Genomic DNA, 24009 nt, shown 5'->3' with positions numbered 1-24009 from the left:
CTGTCTCTGGTGAATCCTTTCACCCCTCGCACCTCTGTCCTGTACCCCAGTTCTTGTATGTGTAAATAAATAAATCTTTAAAAAAAAAAAGAAAATATTTTTAAACCTGTCCACTATTAACAACCTAGAGACTGAATGATTATTGCCAGGAAGTAGGAATTGGGTATAAAGGAGGAAAAATCTGGCAGCATTCATTGTCATGTTCAACCTATAGCTTGAACGCTTCTATCATTTCTGCAAGAACTTGTGATTTCTCACCCATTTTTATTTTGCAAGAAGCCAATGTAAGTTGCTTTAGAAAGTGTTTTCCTGAATTTTCACTATATTTTTGTCTTAAGTTATTGCTCAATGAGAAGACTTACCTATAAAATGTTTTTCTCTTACTACTTTTTAAACTTAGAACCAAGTAAAGAATGATACACAATTTGTACCTGAAAAGGAATATCTTCTTTTAATGTCACTTCAGGTCCCTAAGCCTTTTTCTGGCCCCGTAAGACTGCATTCCTCCAATCCTAATTTGTCAACACTTGATTTTGGAGAAGAGAAAAATTATTCTGATGGTTCTGAAACCTCATCAGAGTTTTCTAAAATGCAAGAAGATCTGTGTCTTATTGCCCATAAAGGTAAATGAGTTTTCTTTCTTCCTAATGTGTTTGGTGAAATTATGAAATGCATGTCTGAGTATAGAATGTTCTTGGATAAGGAATCTTAGTTCATTTTCTGCTTTAGTAAGATTTTGGACAACATAATTTTTTATTTTATGGCCCTGATAGTAAGGAGTATGTTGGCAAGAAGTTCCCTTTAAGCCCTTGGGAAAGAGAGTGAGAGCATTAGGCATACTTTAAAAGCTGAGTGGCTCATATGCTGCTGACGGGGGTGTAAATTGGTATTTTTCAAGGGTAAATAGTATTATGTTTCAACTATATTTTAAATCTCCTTATCCAGCAATTCTAATTTGAGGAATTTGTAAGCATTACTTTACATTGTATCCAAATGAAGATATCCGTTATAGCATTCTCATACCAAAAATTAGAAATATATGTTCAGGCATCATTCGCCATTAAGAAAATGTAAATTGTGGGCCTCCATGGTGGTGCAAGGGGTTAAGCACAGCACTATGAAGCTATCCACAGCCTCTGCCGCACAAGTTCGATCCCCGGCCAGGGAGCTACCCACATGGCGCAGCAGACCTCTCCTGTCTTGCTGACTGCTTCCCTCAGCAGTGTATTTCAGTCAGTCTGCCTGTTCTGTTTCCCACTCTGTCTCTGGTGAATCCTCTCACCCCTTGCATCTCTGGTCTGTACCCCAGTTCTTGTATGCATAAATAAATCTTCAAAAAAAGAAAATGCAAATTGAAGCCACAATGAAATATTACTATGCACCTATTAAAATAGCCCAAAAAAATAGATAATACCAAATACTGTTGAGGATATGGAGAAACTGACTCTCTCATACACTGTGGATGGCAATGCCAGATAATTTAGCCATTCTGGAAAATAGCCTGGCAGTTTCATATAAAACTAAATAGGTACTTACCATACAACTCAGCATTCACATTCCTGGATATTCATTACAGAGAAATAAAAACTTAAGTGCACATGAAAGAGTGTACACAAAATGTTGAGAGCATATTTTGTTTTTGTATTAGCTAAAGACTGGAACAACCCCAGTGACCTTCACAGATGAATAGTTAAACACTGTGGGTCATCCAAAAATAGAATACTACTCAACAATAAAAAGAAACAGTCTGTTTGCAATCACAACAACATGATGGGTCTCAAGGACATTATGTTGAGTACAAACAGGCAATCTCAGGAGACTGTCTGGTACATGGTTCCACTTAAGTAGCACTTTCAAAGAGATAAAATGATAGACATTAATAATAGTTGTCAGGAGTTAGGGACAGGCAAGAAGGAAAGAGAAAAAGTCTGGTATCATTATAGGGGGATAGCAAGAGTGATCTTGGTAGTGATGAAAAGTTCTGTTTGCTGATCCTGGTGGCAGTTCCTTGAGTTTACACAAGTGATAGGATCAGGAAACACAAGTGATAAAATTGCACTGATTTACTTATATACTCAAGTGAGAGTGTGCAAAACTGGTGAAGTCTGAATGAGAACTGAAGATTATACCAGCATCATTTTCATGGTTTTGATATTGTTCCATAGTTAAGAAAGATGTTATACTGCAGGAAACTGGATATAGGTACCCAGGACTTTTCTGTACTATTTTTGCAACTTCCTGTGCATCTCTAACAATTTCAGAAAAAGGGCTTTAAAAATTAGAAATAACCTAAATGCCCAACAATAGAGGTTTGGGTATTTTTTTGAAATACCCACATATAGAATACTCAGAAGCCACAGTAATAATAATGGTCACCTTATGTAAGCACATAGCTGTAACATCAGGTATTTGCTAAGTACTTCCATGCATTGTTTCATTTAATTCTAGCAGCAGCCCACAGAGTAGTTGTTATTGTTATCTCCATTGAACAGATAAGAAACCTGAGACATAGAGAAGCAGAAGAATTCCCTGAGCGTCATGTGGTAGAAAGTGGCCAACCTGAGACTTGAGTTCTCACCTGTCTAACCCTGGAGTCTGTGCTTCTCACCTGATGTCTCTCTGCCCTTGCAGATGGGGTGACCAGAGATATTTTAGAAAGATGGTGACAACATATCAGTGAATACAGATATCAGGCCACAAAATTGCATACAAGTATGAATCTGCTTTTTGGAAAAAGATATTATTTGTCTATCGCGCATATGTAAGCATACTGAAAAGTCAGGAAGGATACACTCCAGCAATCTAGTGATGGAGGCTGGAGTTATAAATACTTATTCTCTTCTTTCTGCTATTTTTAAATGTTATATGTTTATCTTTTTTGAAGGAGAAAATGGGTTAATTTTCCCCCTTTTCTTAGTTGATTCCTTGAGCTCTCATTTCCCTTATCCTACAAATCTTAGACATGTTGATTATGAGGTTAGTTTTGAGGAAACAATTTCATGCTTTTTAAATTTTCACCTCAAACTCTTGTCCTGGCTACCATTAGGACTTTATCAGAGTTTCACAATGCTGTTGTATGACCCATCTGTAAAATGGGAGAAATTACCTGCCCTGCTCCTAAAAAGCTCTTCAAACACCTCCTTGTGTGTTCTCTAGCATTGCAAGGTCAATTGTAACTAGGGCATTGCATTTTAGGTTTTGTAGAATGAAATTCCTATGGAACATCTTAACTTTTTAATAATATGAACAGTCTTTTCTAAAAGGAGGAGGTAGTATCTCCCTGCGGAAGGGGAACATCCTGAATTTTGCCTGTATTGGAGAAACTGGACAGAATTTGCCATATTGAGTTGATCCAGTCGATTCAGTTGTCCCGCACAGGGCTTAGCCTTGTCAAAAAATCTATAATGGGCCTCAGCCAGCTGATCTATATTTTGGGCTTTGTGAAAAACAGCTGGCTGTAGAGCTGCCACCTTACCTAGATTAGGTTAAGGTTTGTGCTGCAAGAAACGTCCAGATGCACCAGCCTGTGCCCTGCAGCTTATAGATGGCAAATTCACCACGATTCTTAACAAGCTGAGATCCAGTCCTGTGCTTTTAAAATACGCTTGCAGAGACGGAAACATATCCCTCTTCCTGTTGCAAGGAGCCCCTGTACATGGGCTGTAATTCAAAGGCCTCATAGAGAGAGAGTTCTCACGTTTGCCCTAGGTCGTGTGACTTTGTGTGCTTCCTTACTTCAAGGTCAAGATCATTCAGAATCTTGACATTTCTTCCTGTGTAAGCCTGATTCAGTCACCTGCAGTTGCCAGTGTACTTTCTTCACAGCATTACTCACTAATCTAGTGACTGTGATTCCAGAGCAACTGACCATAGGCAGAATTCCACTGATGCTGTAACTTAGTCTACACTACCTACTTTTTCTTCAACTTGTTAAATGCATCTCAATGCTTTCTGTTTTATAGAACTTAGATCAAATGGCAGGCAACCAATAAATACCTGTCCTAAATTTAAAGTCCTTGTTATATATTATAGACTGTAAGGGGGTATAGCTCAGGGGTAGAGCATTTGACTATAGACTGTAAAGTTCACTTTTTGATGTATTATTGGACTCATTCTCAAACTTGTTTATGTGTCTGAACTTGTTTGTATATTGACACACATGTAAGCTAAAAAGAAATGTACTGAAACATGAAAGTTGTAAGTAATTTTCATTGTATATATTAGCTTTTACATTTCCCAAAATGTATATCATGGAACACACTACCCATAAAATGCTTTAAAAAATGAAAATAATTTCATGATAAAAAGTGTTCGGAAACGCTGCTGACTGTGGCCCTCTTTGGATTTACGTGGGAAAAAACAGTAAATATCAAAGGCCCTAAGAAGTCCTGCAGCCAGGAATCGTTAGGTTTGTTTAACTCCTTGATGTTCATGCTGTTTGGGAAACTTGCTCCCCCTTCTTCTCTAACAGCTGTTAACACCCTGGAATTAAAGTTCTTGAAAAATATACTTTAGAAAACATTGACAGCAGAAGACTTAGCAGAAGCCAAGCCAGAAGTTCTAGGCACCTGTTACTGACTGTGGAGTTGTGATCTCATGGCTAACCTCTTTGGGCTCAGTTGCCTCATCTGTGAAGTTTCCTAAAGTAGTTCTGACTCCCTTCGCCCACAAATTCTGTAATTATCTTTCATGAAAGATGTAGTTCTTTCATGAAAGAAATAATTTATATTGGACTGAAAGAATAATTTATATTGTTGAGATTGTTAAAAGAAGGCCCTATGAGAGGATGTTCTGTTGGTAGCAGATATAAAAATGACTGAATATGGTGGGGAGCTTTGATGTGCTTTGACAGCACAGGATCAAAATCAGGGTCTCTAAATGGAAATGGATATTTATGTTCTAACATGGATGGAAATAAATGAGGTTTTATGGATACTTTTCCTGATCTCCAGAAGGTATTTTTGGCGAGAGAAATTCACATTTAGAAATGTGAAAGTTAGGAGTAAAACAACATTTAACAATATTTCATTATTTAGTATTCTTTTGTTCCTGAATTCTTTTCCTGTGTTGGGCTTTAATTGTTGAGTGGTCATTTTCTGAACTGTTTTGAGCTGATGGCAGCACTGAATAAAAAGCAAAGTATGTCACGATGACATCACTTAAAAGCTAAATGGTATATATGACTTTTGAAAAGCCAGAACATTATTTCTCAAACATAATTTAGAATTCAGCATAATATCTGCTGAGCCATTGTACTTACGCAGATTATCAATACATCAGTAGAACAATTTAAGTGAATTACCTAGTACAAATTATCTAATGTAACTAAATAAAAGAGACATTTGGATAGACGATGGGTTGGAAGTATTTTAGAACTTCATCCTGTGAGTTTTGAAAATTAGAGAAAGCAGATTACAGAGGATCAGATCATCCTAGATATTTTAAGTATGTTAACATTTTAAAGAAAATTCACAAAATGTGGTTTTCACTAAAAAGAGAAAAAGAAAAAGAAATCCTGCTGTGGGTTAGGTGCTATTCAATAGCATGTTTTCTCACTGTTTCCTTAAAGCACTCTTGAGATATGGGCATTATTCACACATGCAGATGTGGAAACTAAGAATTTGTCCAAGATCTAAATGGCAGCTTTAAGTGCTAAAGGTAGGATATTGGCTCACATTGCTTTAAAACAAAAGTTCTTTCCCTTCTACCACGTTGCCTCTGTAGAGCCTGTGTCTCCGATATTCATTATTATCTTCCTCAAGATCGTATTCTTTCTGATGCTAAAAAACTGCTAGAGAAGGCACATATTAAAAAGCAGAGCCCAGGTAAATTAAAAGCATAGGCATCCTTCAGGGCCAGCTTTCACCCTTTAAACATGCTAGCTGTGCTGTTACCACCTAACTCAGTGAAGGAGTGGCGTGGACACCTTTAGAAACGGCAAAGGTAGGGATTGCCAAGGGTCAACTGTAGGATCTTGAGTTTAGATGATGCACACCTGAAACTTAAATAATGTAACAATGCAGTGTCCCTTCAGTTTTAAAAAGTCAACTGTATGATGCTTAGGGCATTTCAACCTGTGTGTCACTCTCTAAATAGGAGGTCTAAAAAATGGTCAAAGACAGTCTGGGAAAGAGATGAGTAATCAACAATGCCATAAATACCTTCTAATATTTGAACACTCCATGGCAGGAGAAGTAGTCCTGTTTGGTGATGAGGAGACACAGAGACAAATGTTGACTTAGGAACAGGAAGGACCCCTAGAAGACTTAAAGACAGTGGACTGCTTTAGGAAACAGTGACTGTTCAGAGAAGCACGGGCCCAAGGACCACTTGGCAGGGAAGTTGGAGATGGAGAGGACTTGGTCTCTCTGGATGCTCTGAGTGTTACAGGGCAGGGAGAGGGGCACCCCAGGACCCCCAAACCTGTCCGCTCTGAATAGGTTCTACCATCTGCCTCTTCAAGACAAAACATCTAAGACTTTCAATGGAAGGAACTTTAATACAATTAGTGTGCAATACAGAAAAGACAAAGAATACAGAAAAGACAAAGAATATAGTTTCCAAATCAAGCACCCACATTTACCCATCCCCTCATGGGTAAATGTCCAGCCAAAAGGATTGGCACAAAGCAAGTCCCTAAAGCCTGTCTCAAATCTAAAGCACCTTATGGCGGGAACCCATGGAAAAGAATCAAAAACAGTCAGATGAGTCTGGGAGGAAAAGAGAAAAATCAAAGTCAAGATAAAAGCTGCCATGTTTACTGCCCCACGGGTCTCTCACCCACATCTGTTCCAACAAGTCCAGGACAAAAAGCAAGAGCTGCTTCTTCATATAGTCTCTCTCCTCCTAGTGTCTCCTCCAGGTCTCTTTCTTGCTCTCCATCCTGCTTCCTTCCTTCTCCAGTCTCCTCTCCAGCTACTTCTCCCTGCTCAGATCCACCCTCCCTTGGGTAGGGCAGGGAACCTGGAAGCTCCCCTTTTCCTGGGGACTACCCTGTTACATGAGCATCTAAGACTTTCCATGTGATTTTGTTTATTATCAGATTTCTATTGCTGTGATACATTAATTTGGCTCTTTCTGTTTCTCTGAATTTTTTTATTTTTCTATAGAATCATGTGAGACATTAGTAAGAAAGAATTCCTGTCACAGAGAATATTCCTGACCTTTGGGATCTTGTGTCTTTAATGATTAATATATATATATATATATATATATATATATATATATATATATATGGTCTCCCATTGGTAGCCTCTAATCATTGATCTGCATGTGCTGAATCATAATGTGGCTGTGAACTCTTTAATGTCCACTTAGTGAGCCTCAGCACTCACTTAAAAAAATTTAGTGTCTAGAGATCTGTTCTTCTGAGCCCCTTTGTTGGGTGACTTAGAAAGCTCTTGACACCTTAAAATGAGAGAGTGACTGTTTTGAGTTTCTTTCTGCCTTTTTTAATGCCTCTTGTCAGCTATACATTTTGAATCAAGTACTGTCTATTCTGCTGATTTTAAAATTTGTAATAGAATTCCAGAGGCATTGATTTAGTAAAGTGGCAGCCAGCTGAGTGCCACATTTATTTAATTTCAAGCAAAAACATGACAGCGAAGCGCTGTTTCCCTTGGGACCCACTCAGTGGCTGAGTGTCCTGTGCTGCTGAGGGGCATCTCATCAGACATAAGATGCCGTGAATTAATTTCTTGGCTGTTGCTCTCCAGCTGAGGCTGCTGTCCTGCTGCTCAATAGATTCCGGTCTATCCCTGGTACATAGAACCTCTACCCTGCATGCAGTTCTTTGCAAGCATTGTTCTGGCAAGAGACTAAAGCATCTTTTATCACCACCACTATATAATAGCAGAAACATTTATTATTTATTCTATGCTATGCATTAGATGAAGTGCTTTATCTGCATTATCTTATTTAATCTCCATAATGATCTTATAAAGCAACTTTTATTATTATCCCTTTTTACAAATGAGGACACTGGAGTTGAGGCACATCATATACTTGTCGGAGGTCATGTAGTGAATGAATGATGGAGCTGAGAAGAATCCAGGCTCTGTTGGAGCCCAAATTATTGGTAACTCTGTGACTAATTATATTGCTCAGCTGAATGTTTAAAGTGAAGCATTAAGCATGTCCCATAAACATTATTAGAAATTTTAATACCTGTTGGCCCATAACCCCTGTCTTCTATTGACAGATGCACCATAATTTATGTGTGAGTATATAAACAATTTTTTTTTTTGTACCATGTCTGTGAAGATACTCTAAGTCTGTCTCTAAACACAAAACCTCAGACAGGTAAAGTGACAACATCTAGAGAGTTTCAGTTATCCTCATAGCTGGAAATGAGGGAAGTCAGTAATTCGGATTTAGTTTCTGTGATAATAAATCGGCTGCTCTTGAATAAACATACCTCTAAATTATAATCCCATGGAATTTGAAAAGTATACCTCAGTCTCTTCCTTCTTCCTGTGCTTCTAAAACAAAATATAATAAAAGAGATTGGAAAGATAATATCCAGATGTGATATCCATGGTCAATTGTTGCATTGACAACACTGCACTGACAAAAGGGAGTTGTGGCGCAAGCTGTATAATGCTGGATGCTGCTTGATGAGCAAGATCCTGGCCTTATTTATTCATAGAATTATCTAGCATCAGTTGTAAGGGGCAGGAGGACAAAGAGAAAAGGGAGGGATGAAATTAGAAAATGTGCTCTGTCATCTATACAGGGGTTGTGAGTCTGCCCCCAGGCACTTCTCATCTGCTTGATGAATCGTTATTGTAATTGAAATCAAGCCCTAGATTCCCCCTCCACATGGTTTCAATCTTATCAACAAGGTGTTCCACTGATGAGCTTCTGGGGTCCCAAGTCATACATCAGTCAGTGGCCCCTCAGGTGTTTCCGGCCATACTTCACGATGCAGACCCTTCCCAGGATGAACAAGCTTTCTGCTCTTGATTGATTTGAAAGGCACCTTGCAGGGGTGGGCTCCTATAACTGATTGACTGGGTAGTTTTGACCTTGTATAGGAATGCAGAACCATAGGTAACAAAAATGGTGGCCAAACAGGCCCCTTAGGATTAGCAAATCCAGCCAATAATCTAGATGACAGTTTCCTCATCCCTAGGAGTTACCTTGTACATTATGTGATCAAAACCAGATAATTTTTTTTGCCATTTGTGTTAGTGGTTTTTAAAACTTCAGGTCATATGTTTTGGTGCCTGAGGGTGTGAAGCACTCATTGTACCTGACTGCTTACTACAGGGAACAATGGGATTGAATGCCAAGGTCACAGGCAGGAAATTCTGCTTTAGGCAGAGGCATGGGTAACGCCTTATTTTGAAATAATTTCAAACTTACAGATGAGTTGCAAGAATAATACAAAGAAGCCCTATATATCTTTACCAAATTTTATCCTTTTTTGTGGCATTTATTTTTCTTTCTCTCTACACACATGCATGTGTATTTATTTTTCTGACCCAATTAAGAGAGGACTCAAACACCACGTCTTTTTCTACACTGTAGCGCATATGTCCTAACAATAGGGATGTTCTATTGCTTCGCCATAGTTTAGTGAAGAAATTTAGGAAATTTAGTTTTGAAGCAGCACTTTTGTCTAATCTACCTTCCATATCCAAATGTCCTTTAATGCAATATGGGATCTAATTCATGCATTTAATTGTCATGCCGCCTTAGTTTTCTTTCACTGGGAACTGTTCTTCAGATTTTCTCTGATGAAATTGATACTTTTGAAGGATATAAGCCAGTTTATGAAGAGAGAATGTTCCTCATTTGGGTTTGTCTGATGTTTCCTGGGGAAACAAAGGTGTGTGCTTTTCAGGGTGTTCCACCCAGAGGCACACACAACCCTGTCTCTCACAGGTGATTCATTTTGTCACCTGGTTGAAGTGCTGTCCAGTCTCTGCTGCATCATTACCATGTCTCCTGTCAACCAGTGTGCTTTGATTTCAAACAGTGCCAGACTTTGGGGATATGAACAAAGCCAAATAGTGATATTTAGTGCTATTTGTTCCATTTTTTTCTGTGCCAGCCTTTCTTTTCTTCCTTCTTTATAGATGAATAATCTCAATAGACAATAACTGCCAAATAGACCTTGATTTATGTGCTCAAAATCCCTTTGAAATGCTGACAATGTTTCAATATAAAAGTTTCAATTAAGTAATTTTTGAAAGGTAATAGTTGCACATAACACAAAACTCAAAAGATCCTAAAGGAGCATTCAGTGAAAAAAAAGCATTAAGTCTCCATCATATTCCCATTTCTCAGCCATACAGTTACCTTCTCCAAAGGCCAATTTATTGCTGCTTTTTCTAGAGATGCTCCATGACTAGCATAGATGAGTGTGTGTGTGTGTTGCTTATCCCTCCTCTTGATGGGCCTTAGAATTCTTCCAATGTGCTCACAGATATTTATATAGTTCTTATCTTTTGCCATTAAAGGATTCTCTGAATATTTTCATACACATGTTTCATAGTACATATGCTTAAGTTGTTCTGTAGAGTAATTTTCTAGAAGTATAATTGGTGAGTCAAAGAATATATGGCGTTTTATTTGAGATAGATATTCCAAAATTCCTTACATAGAAATTGAGTACCATTGTTAAATTTTTGTATCAATGAACATTATATTTAAGAGCCTGATTTAAAAAGTCTAAATGTTGATCCTTGAGAATCCAGAAGTGCAGTTTTTTCAAGTGTCAATGTATCTTTTTAATAAGACATAAAATCATGGGATTTTATAGTGCTTGATAAGGACCTTAGCATTGTCAGATGAATGTGATTTTTAAAATTTTTAATAGACTATATTTTACAACAGTTTTAGCTTCATAGCAAAATTGAATAGAAAAAATACAGTTACCATTTACCTCCCTCCCCACCCAAATACACACACTCAGCACCCCCCACTATCAGCATCCCACTAGAGTGGGATATCTGTTATCAGTGACCCTCCATCAACACATTGTCACCCAGAATCCATAGTTTCCATTAACGTTAACTCTTGGTGTTGTTCACTTAAATGTGCTTTGAAAGCTATTTTGGAGTCTATATTTGCTATACTCAAAATATTCAAGACTGTTAATTTTCTAAGTTCTTGTATCAGAAAATCTCTCTGTATCTTTTTAATTATGACTCTTTCTTTATTCCTTTTTTTGTAATGATTATATCTTTATAGTTTACTTAACTTTAAGGTCAGCTTTTAATACCATATCAACCGAGAGAGAAAAACTGAAGCAGCTGATGGAACAGGATGTCTCCTCCTCCCCTTCTGTCCAGGTCATCGGTCTGAAGCACGCCCTGTCATCTGTAAGTTAACATGTCTGTGTCACTGAAATACCCGACAATGTGTCCAGGTTCATACATTTTTTATATTTTCCACCTTCCTGGTTGTGTTGAAAATTCATGATTCTTTTGGTTGTATTGAAAATGCATGAGAAAACCAAACACATTATCCAAATTATATTGTAACCTTTCATCACATCTACTTAATGTCAACTCCAATACCAAGCCTGCTCCAAATCTTAGTAGCTAGGACTTTATTAAGTGTTACTTTAAGTTTGGTTTTCTACTACTCATCTTGATTTTTCCATTTCTGTAAAGCTTTTGTTGTGTGTTTGTGTGTCTTGCATTTATTTGTTAATGCTTACAAAATATGACAGTTTGGAGATTTCTGTTCCTGAGACTCTTCAAGCTTAGATTGACTTTTCAAATGACAGGTAGTAGAGTAAAATTTCTAAATCATACTCTTCTCTTCTCTGTACAATACCAGTCCTATTTACCACTCTCAACAACAAGAATGTTATTTGATTTGATTTGATAGTACAAAAACCATTTAGCTTTCTTCCTCCTCCATGAACACAAAGAGATATCATACAGAATGTCAGGTAATCATTGTGCCTTCATAACAACAGAAAAATCACTTCTTAGTGTCAGATGTTACCCAGTAAGCCATCCTGTCAGTTGCTTTCGATCCTCTTTTTCATTAATTCCAATTTATTCCTCAGAAGACTTGTGCTTTGTTGAAGTGCATTGTCATAGAACTCTACTTTGAACTGCCATTGTCAGTTTTTCACCATGTTACCTATTGGAAAGCCAGAGAATTTTTGAAGTAACTTACTGTCACCCTTTGGAATCTGAAGGGGACTAACTAGTTTAAACCCCCCACCCGCCGCCACTACCATCAACAGGGATTCCGAAATCCATGGATGCTCTAGTGTCTTCTATAAAATGACAAAATATTTGCATGTAACTTTGCATATCCTCCTGTGTACATTAAATCATCTTTAGATTAATCATGCCTCATATAATGTAAATGCTATGTAAATATTATTATATGGTATTGTTCAGGGAATAATTACAAGGAAAAAATCTGTGCATGTTTCAGATAGACTCAAGCAAATATTGTAGGTCAAGGTACATGGTATGCATTTTCCGTGCATGGTTGTTTGAATCTGTGGATGTGGAGCTTGTGGGTAATGAACACTGAATATGCTTATTTGTTCCTACTGTGTATAAGTGTACTGCTTTACTTTGAAATTCCTACTGTACAAAAGAGAGAGGGAATGTGTTCCCTTTTTAAATTATCATCTGAATCAATACTGAACTTTCTGTTCAGGGTCAGGAAAGGAGAAGAATTTTAGGAACATGTTTTCAGAAGCCAAGGCAGGCATTGAGAAATCAAGAAAATACATTCATATTTTCCATTCATTGTCATTGACTGAGAGAAGCAAAGTAATGTTCTTTGTGTAATATTTATGGTAAATACATTACCGGTAGCACGTATCATTGTTGTAAATTTCTTGAAGAACATTCTCTCAGTTGAGCATTCCAGGATGCTGTCTTTGAAAGAAGAAAATAATGTCTACTTTTTCCATGTATAAAGGTTTTAATGTCATCTGCCTGGAGGAGCTCTGGGCAGAGCTCTTAGCTTCTTGCTCTTTTAGAGATATTAGCTCTCCCTTTGGGACCCTCATGAATAGCTGTCGCCTGGATGGGTGCTGCTACTATGGCTTGAGAGACCCAAGGTGTTTTTTTTTTTTTAAGTTTATTTTTTAGTGATGTAAAGCTTGCTTATTGTTCCCAACAGGTTGACTTTTAGTGCATTTAGAAGGAGCCTCTGATAGGCTGCCCAAGTCCCTGTAACTATGGTTTTTCTTTCCTCTAGCTGCCTCCCATGGGTGTGGTCTCTACTTACCAATCTCTTTGCTGGAGACCATTGAGACCTATTTTGTTGTGGCACCTGAAGTTGTTCCCCTTCAAGAGCTAATATTGTTCAGGATTTTGGAAACTTAAGATGAAACTGGATGTTCCTTTATGGCTTGCATTCTTGATTAGATTCAAGACTTGTTTTTTTTTTTTTCTTCAATGAAATGTTAGAGTCATCTCTGAGCAATGAGATTGGATATTTTTGTGGTCTGTGTGCAATCTTGGTATTTTTCTTTCTTCTGTTGTGGCTTAAAAGAGAAGCTACCAAAGTGACACATATTTTAGACCATACTAAGATCCCACCCACTTAGATGAAAGGCCAGCGACATATTGGCTAGAATAAAGTACCCATAGAGACTGTTAAATGCAGCTGTATGAAAAAACACTACTTCTCTGTTTCATATATGATCCGCAATAATTTCCAGATAATTGAATCCATCCACAAGTAGTGAAGAATAAAGCCAAAATCCTTGTTTTGTTTTGAGGCAGTGGTCATACAGTGCGAGTACCCTTCTGTGCTCTCATAGGTAGACCCTGTGGGCCTGGTGGATGGGAAAGGTTCTGAGCTTCTTGGAAGGGAGTCGGGAAGACAGACAGACAGATGTGTGTGCAAGCATCTGGGGAGCTGATTGTGGGTGAGTGGCGGGGAGGTGGGGGGAGCACAATCAGATGAACTTGTCACTTTCCAAAGACAGGTCAGGAAGCTCACTGGATGTCAGCCTAAAGGAAGGAACTTCCTTTAGCCTCGAGCTAGTTCCCTCCTGGTGGGGCAACTGGCATAGGGAATCAGACTTCCCTACGGAGACATGAAGGAGGTCAGGGATGGGTTCACACATGCTCCCATCTCACCCATTCCCAGGGCCATGGTCCTTAGCCCTTTTCCAGGTAAGTGAGATTGTTTTTAATGATATCTCATTGAATGGAGAAGAATAAATGAATAAAGAATGAAAAAAAAATCAATACCATATTGGAAAATAATAAAACATTTTTCACAAAATCCTACTTCCCAGCACACTTCCCAAGATCCAGTGCAACTGGAGTGGTAATTAAATGACAATAAAATATGTCCAGTCATGAGGGGCAGGAGCAGCCTCTTTTTTAAATATGAGAGAAGCTGGGGGGAACTTAGGGGGCTGGCTGGCCGAAGAGACTAAGACAGCTGGGCAGGAAGATGCCCTGAAACACAGTCATTATAAGAACTGAAGGTGCTTGTGATTTCCTCCTCCACCAAAAGGAAAGCCCTACCAACCCCTCCTTCCATCTCTGGAAATGAGATTAGAGAAAGGTCACTGTTTCTAGGTTTAATATTTTTTATCTCCCAGACATCTCAGAGCTGGCCTCCTGGATAGCATTCAAGGAAAAGGTCCAGGAAGTGCCCCATCTGGACTCTGTCACCTTGGGCCCTCTGCTGTGCTTTTCTGAAACATCCTTTTATTAACGTAGCCCCACTATTTTTAACATGTTCCAGGCCTTAGCACAAAACACAGATCTTAAAGAACGCTTACGCAGAATCCATGCTGAGTCTCTGCTCCTCGACCCCCCCGCTGCTGCCAATTCGGGTGACAGTCTGGCAGAGGTGGGTAAGGCTTCTTGTCTGGTAATGTCTCTGCGACCGCCACCCCTGCGTGATGCCCTCTGTCTCCCACCTCCCCCTCATGAGTGGTGCTCACCTCTCCACCTGCCTCCCAGGGCTGCTGCAGGCACAGGCATCCTGGTTCCCCAGGCTTTCTTGAGCATGTGCTGCTAATTGCATTTTAAACTGCTTTCCCCTTTATACTCCCCCAAAACTCTTCCCTTTGTAGTTCTTTGCCCCTATTACTCTCCTAAGTATCCCCCTTTTCATTAGGTTTTATGAAATAGGAACTGTGGAGAGAAACACATTTTCTCCCGTAACTTTATCAAACCACTACCCCATTCCCCACCACCCCCAACCAGAGCTGCTCCTTTCTCTTTTCCTATGATTTTTTCTTTGGTTTGTTTTAAATTATATTATTTTTATTGAGGTAACATTGGTTTACACCTCTGTATGTGATATAGAGGTGGAAATGTATGTTACCATTCCACACCCACCATCAAGACACCACAGTCCATTGTGCCACCTCCTCCCTCTGCTCCCCACCCCAGGATGCAAATTTTTTTGGCCCTAATTCTTTTTTTAAATCATTATTTTATTTTTTTAATTGTATTGTTTTCATTGAGGTAACGTTGGTTTGCAACACCGATGTTTTATGGACATAGAAAATTTATTACAATTGAAGTATCTAGGTGAGTTAAAATGGTTTTTTAGCAAGACTTAGGAGGTTTATCCAAAATATTCTGTGAGAAATTTTAGCAGCATGCAAGTGACTACTTAAAAAAATAGATGAAAAGCATAATGGTTAAAAATGGTTTTTAGCTATCTCTTATATTTAATTCCTTGCCTCAGACATGCAGAAACCTTCATTAATGACTATATTGTGTTGAGTTCATGTAAGATAAAAAATAACGACGGTGATATACAAGATATGTGTGTGGGGGTGTAAATTTTTAAAAGGGGTTTCTAATGTGTAATCTTAATCCATCTTCCTCCTTTTCCTGTTCTCAAAGAAACAAAACCCTCACACAGTAGCTTCACTCCCGGGAAGCTATCTTGTCTGCCTCGGTCTCCAGTCAGCACGCACACCTTGAGGCCTGGCATTACCTCCATTTGAAGTGCAGTCCATGCCAATGCTGCAGGAACCCTCTCTTTGGATGGGGCATTATCCCCGCTCTGTAGAGGCTCCTGGATTTCTTATTACATCTGAGAAATATGTCAGAGGTTGATGATAATATTCCTCTACACGTTCACCATCCCAAGGAGAGTTTGTCAGTCAGTTTATCCCAGACTTTAAACTGGTCACCTAAGGATTAAACACCTAAACTTTGTGATGCCTTCATTTTTGCCTGGGGCCCAGAAATGTGCTCTCTGGCAGGCTTCCGGCTCTGTGTTGAATTTGCACATTTGTTAAAGCAGGGCCCAGTCACTGTGACAGGCCTGAGGGTTGTTTGCTGCCAAACGCCCCGGCATTGTATGGGGTATCGTGTCTATTTCTAGACAATCCTTGCCTTTCAAATAGTATTTTCTCCTAACTACATCTATTTAACAATTTCGTTGGTAAATAGAGAAATGAATGGTTGACCCTTCATTTATGCATTTATGAATTTATGCTTAGTGTGATTATTTGATACTGTTTGAGTTTTGAAAAAGAAACCAAAATCACAAGTCTTTCAAAAACCATGTTTTTAAATTGATCTCACAAACTGTATACCTGGCTGCTTAGGCGCTATAAATTGTCCTTGAGCAGGAGTGATGACATCCCTCAAGCTCACACCTTCCAAAACAGTCTTTGGAGTCTTGAATTGATGGAGCCATTGTCTTATTTATCTATTTCCCCATTCAGCGTTTTCTTTGTCTTTAACCCACATGTCATGTCCCTGAGTGACTCGAGCTAACTTTGCCAGATTGGGGAAAGCTATTGTTGCATTCAGGAAATAAGAGAATAAGTGGAAATGGCTGACCCAGAGCCTGAAAACTCTACTCCAGTGTATTTTAGGTAGCGCACAGGCACCTCACTATCAGCAGGGGCATGCCCACAGTGGGGCCAGCCCCGGGGTTCTGTCTTGGGACTTCTCATGTGGTTCATGTTCTGCCACACAGATTGGAACTGCACCCAAATGACTTAGATTCCAAAGTCCCGTCTCTCCTATGAGAAATCACTCCCACATCCTATCCTCCTTTTATATGCCTGAATGTGAGCATTTAATATTATCAGGTTATTAATTCTTTGATTATTTGACATTATTTTAGGTTCCAAATGAAAGGCTAATGACTTTGGGGATAACATCCTACTGAATCTAAAGTCCATTGAAAAGACCAAATGGGTGAAATCTTCTAAAGAAAAGTCTGAAGGAGAAGGAAACTTAAAGATTCTTTTAATTGCCTACCTGTTTGCAATATTCCATATGCATTTGAATGCATTGTCTCACAAATCCTAAACACTACTATTAAGATAGGTGATAGCAGTTTCATTTTATAGACAAGGAAACCAAAGCCCAGGGGGTTAAATAACTTCCCTCAGGCCACACAGCTAGTAAGAGGTAGAGCTGAGATTTACGTCCACATCTAATGAATCCAAAGCAATTATTTTCTCAACAAAATCATACTGCTATAGAGTGAGGGGAGATATGTCTGGCCAGAAAATAAAACCCATGGTATAACTCCAGTAATGAAAATACAGTGATGGTTGTGTGAAAATGGTACAGAATAACTGTATCAGGCATAAGTGCAATTTTATATATAAAAGAAGTAGATAAATAATAATAGAGGCCCAAAACTGAATAGGGAAAAATGGATTAATCAATAAATTAGGGTAGCACCTCAAAAGCAATTTGGAAAGCGGTTATTGCACATTAACATGGATTGTTAGTGAATTCAATTTAAAAATTCAAATTGAAACATGTTGATTTAAATAGTTACTGAACAACTGAGTCAGGAGGACGTCCTAAATTTGGACGCAAGAGAAAAAATTACAAAAGAAATTTTTACTGGATGTGACTATTCATTTTTTTTTAGGAAAAAAATGGTGTGTGTGTAAAATAAGAAGGCAGATATTAGACTAGGAAAAATATTTTCAATGCAGGTGGCAGATGAGGATAATGATAATGTCTTTAATATATACATAAATCATAAGTAATATCAAGAAACTTATTTCAACAAATAAATACAAAAAAATCATTAAAAAACCCCAAATCAGATTTTTTAACTTTTATTTGTAATAATTAAAAATTCACAAAGAAATGCAGAGGGAGAACCCATGTCCTTTTATCTTGCTTCCTAATATTAATTTCTCTACACCTAGTTTTCTTAAAAGGAAAAATTCTTCAACCTAACTCCTACCTTAAAAATGCAAATTGAAACAATTAGATTAGTGCAAAAATTTCTAAATTATAGTATACAGTGCCATTAAGGATACAAGAAAACAGATTCTTTTCCTTGTAATTAAGAGATATTTTTCCTTAAATATTTTTAATAATTCTACTTCTAAGAACTGATTCTAAGAAATAATGATATAAAGCAAGAAAAATGTTTACAAACTTGTTTACCAACATCATGAATTTGAAAACACTCTTAATTTGCAATAATAGATGTGATGGTTACTCTGTGACACAAAAATACTATCTGCCAACTAAAATTATTTGTCTCAAAGAACTTTTAACAGTCTGGGGAAATGTTCACAAGATAATGTTAAGTGAATGTACCAGACTAGATATAAACTAAGTACAGTGTGATCCCAGCTTTTCAAATTTATCAAATATATATATATATATATATACACACACACACACACAAATATTTTCATATGAAAAGTGTATACTAATGAGTTAATAAAGGTCATATCTGAGTAATGAGACTAAGTGATATTTTTTATTTACATGTTTTTATATTTTCTATTTTGAACACATTCCTTTTATCATCAGAACAAATGTTAATTTTGAAAAAAATGGTAATGGTGCAATGTTGTTTGGGGGAAGTCATGAACTTTTATATGTTATATATAGTCATTTATACAGTTATTTCAAACAAAGCAGAGCTATATGCATAAAAAGGATTGGAGAGAAATGTGTCAAAATGCTTAGAGTGGTTGTGATAGTGTAATAGGGTTTTGAGTATTCCTTACTCTCCCTTTTCTATGTTTATTTATCTTTTTTGTAATGCAAAAAGTAAACTACCAACCTCTCATGCCTTCCTAATTTGAGGGGAATCATCGATTTGAACTGGCCAGGTTAGTGTGTCCAGTACATGCATCCTATATCGTGCACACACTCTGCTTGGGTCCCTGAAGCCCTGCTGAGTTCCAGCAGGTACTAACTGGAAGTAACTGAGGGAGTGGAACCCCAGAAAAAGCAGGGGGACAGGTATTATTTTCAGTGCCGATCAGCCAAGAAGTCCTTCTAATCCATCAGTGTAGTACGAGAAGATAGCGAGCAGGAGTGACTGGTAATAAATTAATGATTAGAACAAGTAAATAAATCATTAGAGTCTTAGATGACAGTGGCTGGTGCTCCTAAGACACAGGACCATTCCATTGTTCCAGTGAGTACTAAAGGAGCTTGGTTATTTACGACGCCATCTCCACTTTGGAGGAGAGATACTCTTCCCTTGAAGGAGACAGCTAAGATAATTTTTTTATAGATTCTAAAGTGGAGAGGAAGGCTGCTTTTCTGAAGGCTACTTGGATATCAAAATGGGCAGGATCTTTCACTGAATGCTGTGGTCCCCTGTCTTACTTGGGAAGAACCCAAGAGGAAGGGATACACATTTAAATATGTTCCTGAAGGAAACATTTCATAAAGGGACTGCTTGCCCTTTACTAACTATGGAAACCCACTGTGGCCTTCCTGTATAGCACCCCCACTATGGTATAATTTGTTTATGAGACTGAGGAGTTGTGTGTTATACTTGTAAAACTTCTAGAAGAGACATAATCTGCTTTCACTTTGGTTTCCCCAAATTATTCTGGGACTCATTTACTGTAAAGAACTTTCCACAGCCTGGGAAAATGACATCTAGGAGTAGCTCTCTTATCAGCCCCCTGAGAAATGGGAGCTATTCTTATTCCGTCATCATTCTCCAAGTTCAGATGTCACCTCTTCTGTGAAGACCTCCTAAGCCAGACCCCCCTAACAGAATCAATCTCTCCTTGCTCTCTGCTTCTAGAGCATTCTGTCACTTACATGCTCTCGGTCTCGTGTGTTGGGTGCATTCCCCGCACCACTTATTCAGGCCAGAAACCTTACTTGTTCATCGTTATATCCCTCCAACACCAACATGAAGCAGTTGCTTAATTTGTTGAGTTGACTTGAATTTTCACTTGCAAATTGAATAGAAAGCACATTCCCAGGTATTTAGGTCCTTCCCAGAGGAAAACTCGAGACCTGTTGAAGTGGGAAATAGTGGCCATTCCAAATGAGAAAATCATGATATTCTATTATGTTATTTGTATAGAGGCTTATAAAAGGGATTGGGGGATTTCCTTCCCTCAACAGAGACAGTGTGAGAGAAGAGAGATGGGCAAAGAGCTGGTTTATCTCATTCATCCATGAGTAATGAATAATCTGCCACCAGGGGCACTTCTGAACCAAAGTACACTGTTTATGCATTTTTCAAAGATGCATCAAAAGCAATCTACTGGACTTTGTGAAGCATAAGTGCAAAAGAAAGCTATGTTTCTTTGAACCAGCAAGGTTACGCATTTAGTAAAACGCAAAGGACATTTTAGGATGAAAGAATCATCCTGCAGCAGAGGATGAGGATAGAATTCAGAGTGTTGGATTTTCCCCTCTTAATGGAACCAAGACTGACCCGAACAGCGTTTTTTTCCTTTGAGATTTGTTGATGTGCTTATTAAGCAGTGGTAGTGCCTGTAAGTGAGGTGCCTGCATGGGGGATACCTACATTTTTCATTGTGTTTTGTGTGAGCCTTGCTTCTCATCAACTTTGGAGCTGACTGCTGCTTTAAGCTACTTGTTTGCATGGGCTTGTGACCTTGTGCATCCGTGCAATGAAATCAGTTGTTTATTTTGCTTCTTTTGAGATTGTTTCTAATTATGTGCATTTTTTGCTTTTGTGTTTCAAATAGGAAAACTCCGGAGATGACAATCGAGCTCTGGTCCATCAGCTTTCCAATGAAAGTAGACTGTCCATTACTGATTCCCTGTCGGAGTTCTTTGATGCACAGGAAGTTCTGTTATCTCCAAGCTCTTCAGAAAATGAGGTCTGAACACGTTTTCAGTTAGATGCCCCAAAATATCTTTTGTTGTTTTACCCATTTTGTAAATACCTATATTTAGAAAGACGAAACTCAATGACTCCTTTCTACCACTACATTGTGAGGATCTTCCTATGACTCATACCCCCAAAAAGAAGAAAGGATGCATGATTTCATTGGGGAAAGGGCTGCAAAAGTAGAAAGTGCTGTTTCCTTTTTTCCTGCTAACTTGATTTGTTCTACCTTTTTCAATTACAGGTTAATAATTTTGACGTTAATGAAATATTTCTACTACAGGGCTAGGAATTAGCATCTTGTGTATTTGTTTAGTCATTGCATTTGGCCTGTGTAAATTTACAACATATAACTATTGAAATATGACTGGTATTACAAAAATTAATTTATAACATATTGTAGTAATATTTTAAATAGATGCATAAAAATCATGCTTTCCTTAATAGGCAAGTATCATACTTGGCATTGCTGTGTGTGTGTTCATGATTTGACCCTTTTGATACAGAAGTACTCTTACTGATAATCCTGTTTGTCTAGTAATTTCTATAGAAGGTTCTTTTTTCACAATTAGCTAAAAGACAAATTTTAGCATATTCTATGAAAGCACTCACAAATTCTGAAAAGGCAGTCTGTGTTATTACGGATTTTTGTGAGAACTACAATCTTGAGTTTGCTTTGTTTTCCTTGTGAGAACAAGTCAAGAAAGTATGAGAACTTCACTAACAGGTGTTTGCTGTGAACACCTAGGCAGAATGGTGTGTGCACTGCTATAAAAACAGCATCCAAAATTATGTCCATATTTTGTAATGTGAGATTCGAAATGTTTGATCGTTTGGAGTAAAGATTTTGGGAAAATCTGACTTATTTATTCTTGTAACTCTTTTTTCTTCTTTCCTATAGATTTCAGAAGACGATTCATATGTCAGCGACATAAGTGATAACCTTTCCTTAGACAACCTTAGTAATGATTTAGATAATGAGAGACAGACTTTGGGTAAGATTTAAGTTACTGGATCTCTGAAAGTTTAGATCATCACAGATTACAAATATGCATCTATACAGAGAATACAGAGACTGTAATAAGACTTATAAGAAAATTAAGTCATGGTTCCTAGCCTCAATGATTTGTAATCTAGGAGAGGAGAGAGAACGCACGTGTGAAAACTGTCTTCATTGCAATAGATTTTTCTGCTGGTACAAATTTCTATTTTTATAAAATGAAGGTATACCAATTATCATATAAAAGTCAACAATTAATGAAACAAATATTCCTTAAATGGGCAAATATTCTGCAAAAGTATTAGAATATAGCTTTTTGCCTTTAAGTAATTAGTGGCTTTCATTTAGAAATTCTTTAGGGCTTATCTCTAATAAAAGATTTGCTTTAAGTGGTAATTTAACTTCAGGTTCTTCAAGAGAACACATTGGAAATCAGTACACTGCTAGCTTCTATCAAGGGAGGGGCGGGGCTTAAAGTAGCCTAAGATGTCCCTTTATTCATGGTTGATCCCAGGAGTAAAAATGATACCCAGGAAGTGTTCGTGTGAACCATGGGGTGCCTGGAGTTTCTGGCTATCCCCAGATAGCTCTGATTTAGTTGGGCAGCCCGAAGTCTGTCTGGGTAGGTGCTCTTTAGAAGATTCTACCCATTTTCTCTGCATGGGTTCTGGAGCATGAAGTGCCCCCAGCCCTGGAATTTAGAGCCTTGGGTTCTCTGGTTTGTCTGTACCATGCATCAGATCCCAGAGCACCACCTGTTTTCCTGTCTACACAGAGGCCAAGCACCATGACAGTCCTTTTAGATATTTCTGTGCTTCTCAGCTCAGTAAGCATATGTAAAATATGATGGGTTGTTATCTGAATGCTGCCAGCCGACTTTGGGGACCACGCAATTTTACTTACCACAGGGCAGGTAATTTTACTGTCCTCTGCAAGAACATCCTTGTAGCATCACCCCTGCTGGAAGTCAGCAGCTCGTTGTGTCCCATATCTCATTTGAAATGATTCTGGAGACATGAATTTTTTGGTGGTAAAGTCTGAGAACTAATAGTTCAAAAGAGAAGACCAATGATGCAGGAGTAAGTCTATGTGCTACCTGCTTTTCTAGAAAAACGAGGTAAATTGGAAGAAAATTGAAGAAATACCACTTATTTCCTTGGCAAACAGTGCACACTATAAAAACTCCCACTGTAGGTGAGGAAGACTCACAAACATGCAAATCCTCCTTCTTAGGGAGGAAGTCCAGGGCACTCAGGAGTAAAGGGGTCAAAGGTTAAGATGGAAGCAGATAACTTGTCCCAGAATGTAACACCAACCAGAAAAAGCATATGAGATTAAAACTGCTTCTCTCTTATTCCATAGCCATTTATATTAGAATGTTGACCAACATTGCTTTAGCTTGAACAAACTGTGGGCCCAACCCACAGTTTTCTTCTTTGGCAGTATTTGAAAGCAAAAACATGTGTCTTGCCTTTAACTGTCTTTATGGAAGATTAGATTTCTAAACATTACTACTCTGCTGAATAGATGTAAAAATAACCTTTGTATCTTATGACACAGTTTTGCCTACAGAAGGAAATAGGGTTGAGTCAGGTTTTGACAAATGATTACACTGGAATTTCTCTGAGATCCAAGTAAATACCAGGTATTTAGAGTGGTTCCTATGAATTTCTTCTAGTAATACTGTTTATCTCAAGAGGTTGTTATGAAGAATAGGTAAGATATTATAAATAAAAGGATTAGGAAACTGTCTGCCATAGAGTAAAAGTTGGTTATATATGAGCCATTAGTAGTAGTAGTAGTAATTTTTTTCAAGATTTAGATTAGTGTAATAAAAATACTTTGTGACTACATAAAACATTGTTTTTAAAACCTGCTATCATTTGTAGCTATTTACTTGTGTAAGTCATATACTTTCCATATTGAGTAAAATTAAGAAATTCAAAAATTAATTGGCTGCTAGATTAATATGAGACTAC

At 38.0% G+C, this 24009-nt stretch overlaps 1 protein-coding gene across 6 annotated transcripts in view; it reads left to right on the top strand.

Moving 5' to 3' along the window:
- The window catches only part of OSBPL3 (oxysterol binding protein like 3), a 183740-nt gene that overhangs the window by 119033 nt on the left and 40698 nt on the right, over positions 1 to 24009 (top strand). For 4 of the 6 annotated variants that reach the window (XM_054692428.1, XM_037509385.2, XM_037509375.2 and 1 more), the window contains 5 exons: positions 467 to 623; positions 11200 to 11330; positions 14698 to 14805; positions 20888 to 21022; positions 21932 to 22025. In XM_054692428.1, coding sequence (XP_054548403.1) covers positions 467 to 623; positions 11200 to 11330; positions 14698 to 14805; positions 20888 to 21022; positions 21932 to 22025 — 625 coding nt within the window. The remainder of the gene's footprint in view (positions 1 to 466; positions 624 to 11199; positions 11331 to 14697; positions 14806 to 20887; positions 21023 to 21931; positions 22026 to 24009) is intronic. The other 2 variants (XM_037509403.2, XM_037509394.2) reach the window with 1 other exon arrangement.

The sequence above is a fragment of the Talpa occidentalis genome, unplaced genomic scaffold (genome assembly GCF_014898055.3).
Source record: "Talpa occidentalis isolate TD23 unplaced genomic scaffold, MPIMG_talOcc4v2.1, whole genome shotgun sequence".
NCBI lineage: Eukaryota > Metazoa > Chordata > Mammalia > Eulipotyphla > Talpidae > Talpa > Talpa occidentalis.
The sequence above is the reverse complement of the archived record's forward strand: the minus strand, read 5'-3'. Positions and strand labels throughout refer to the sequence as shown.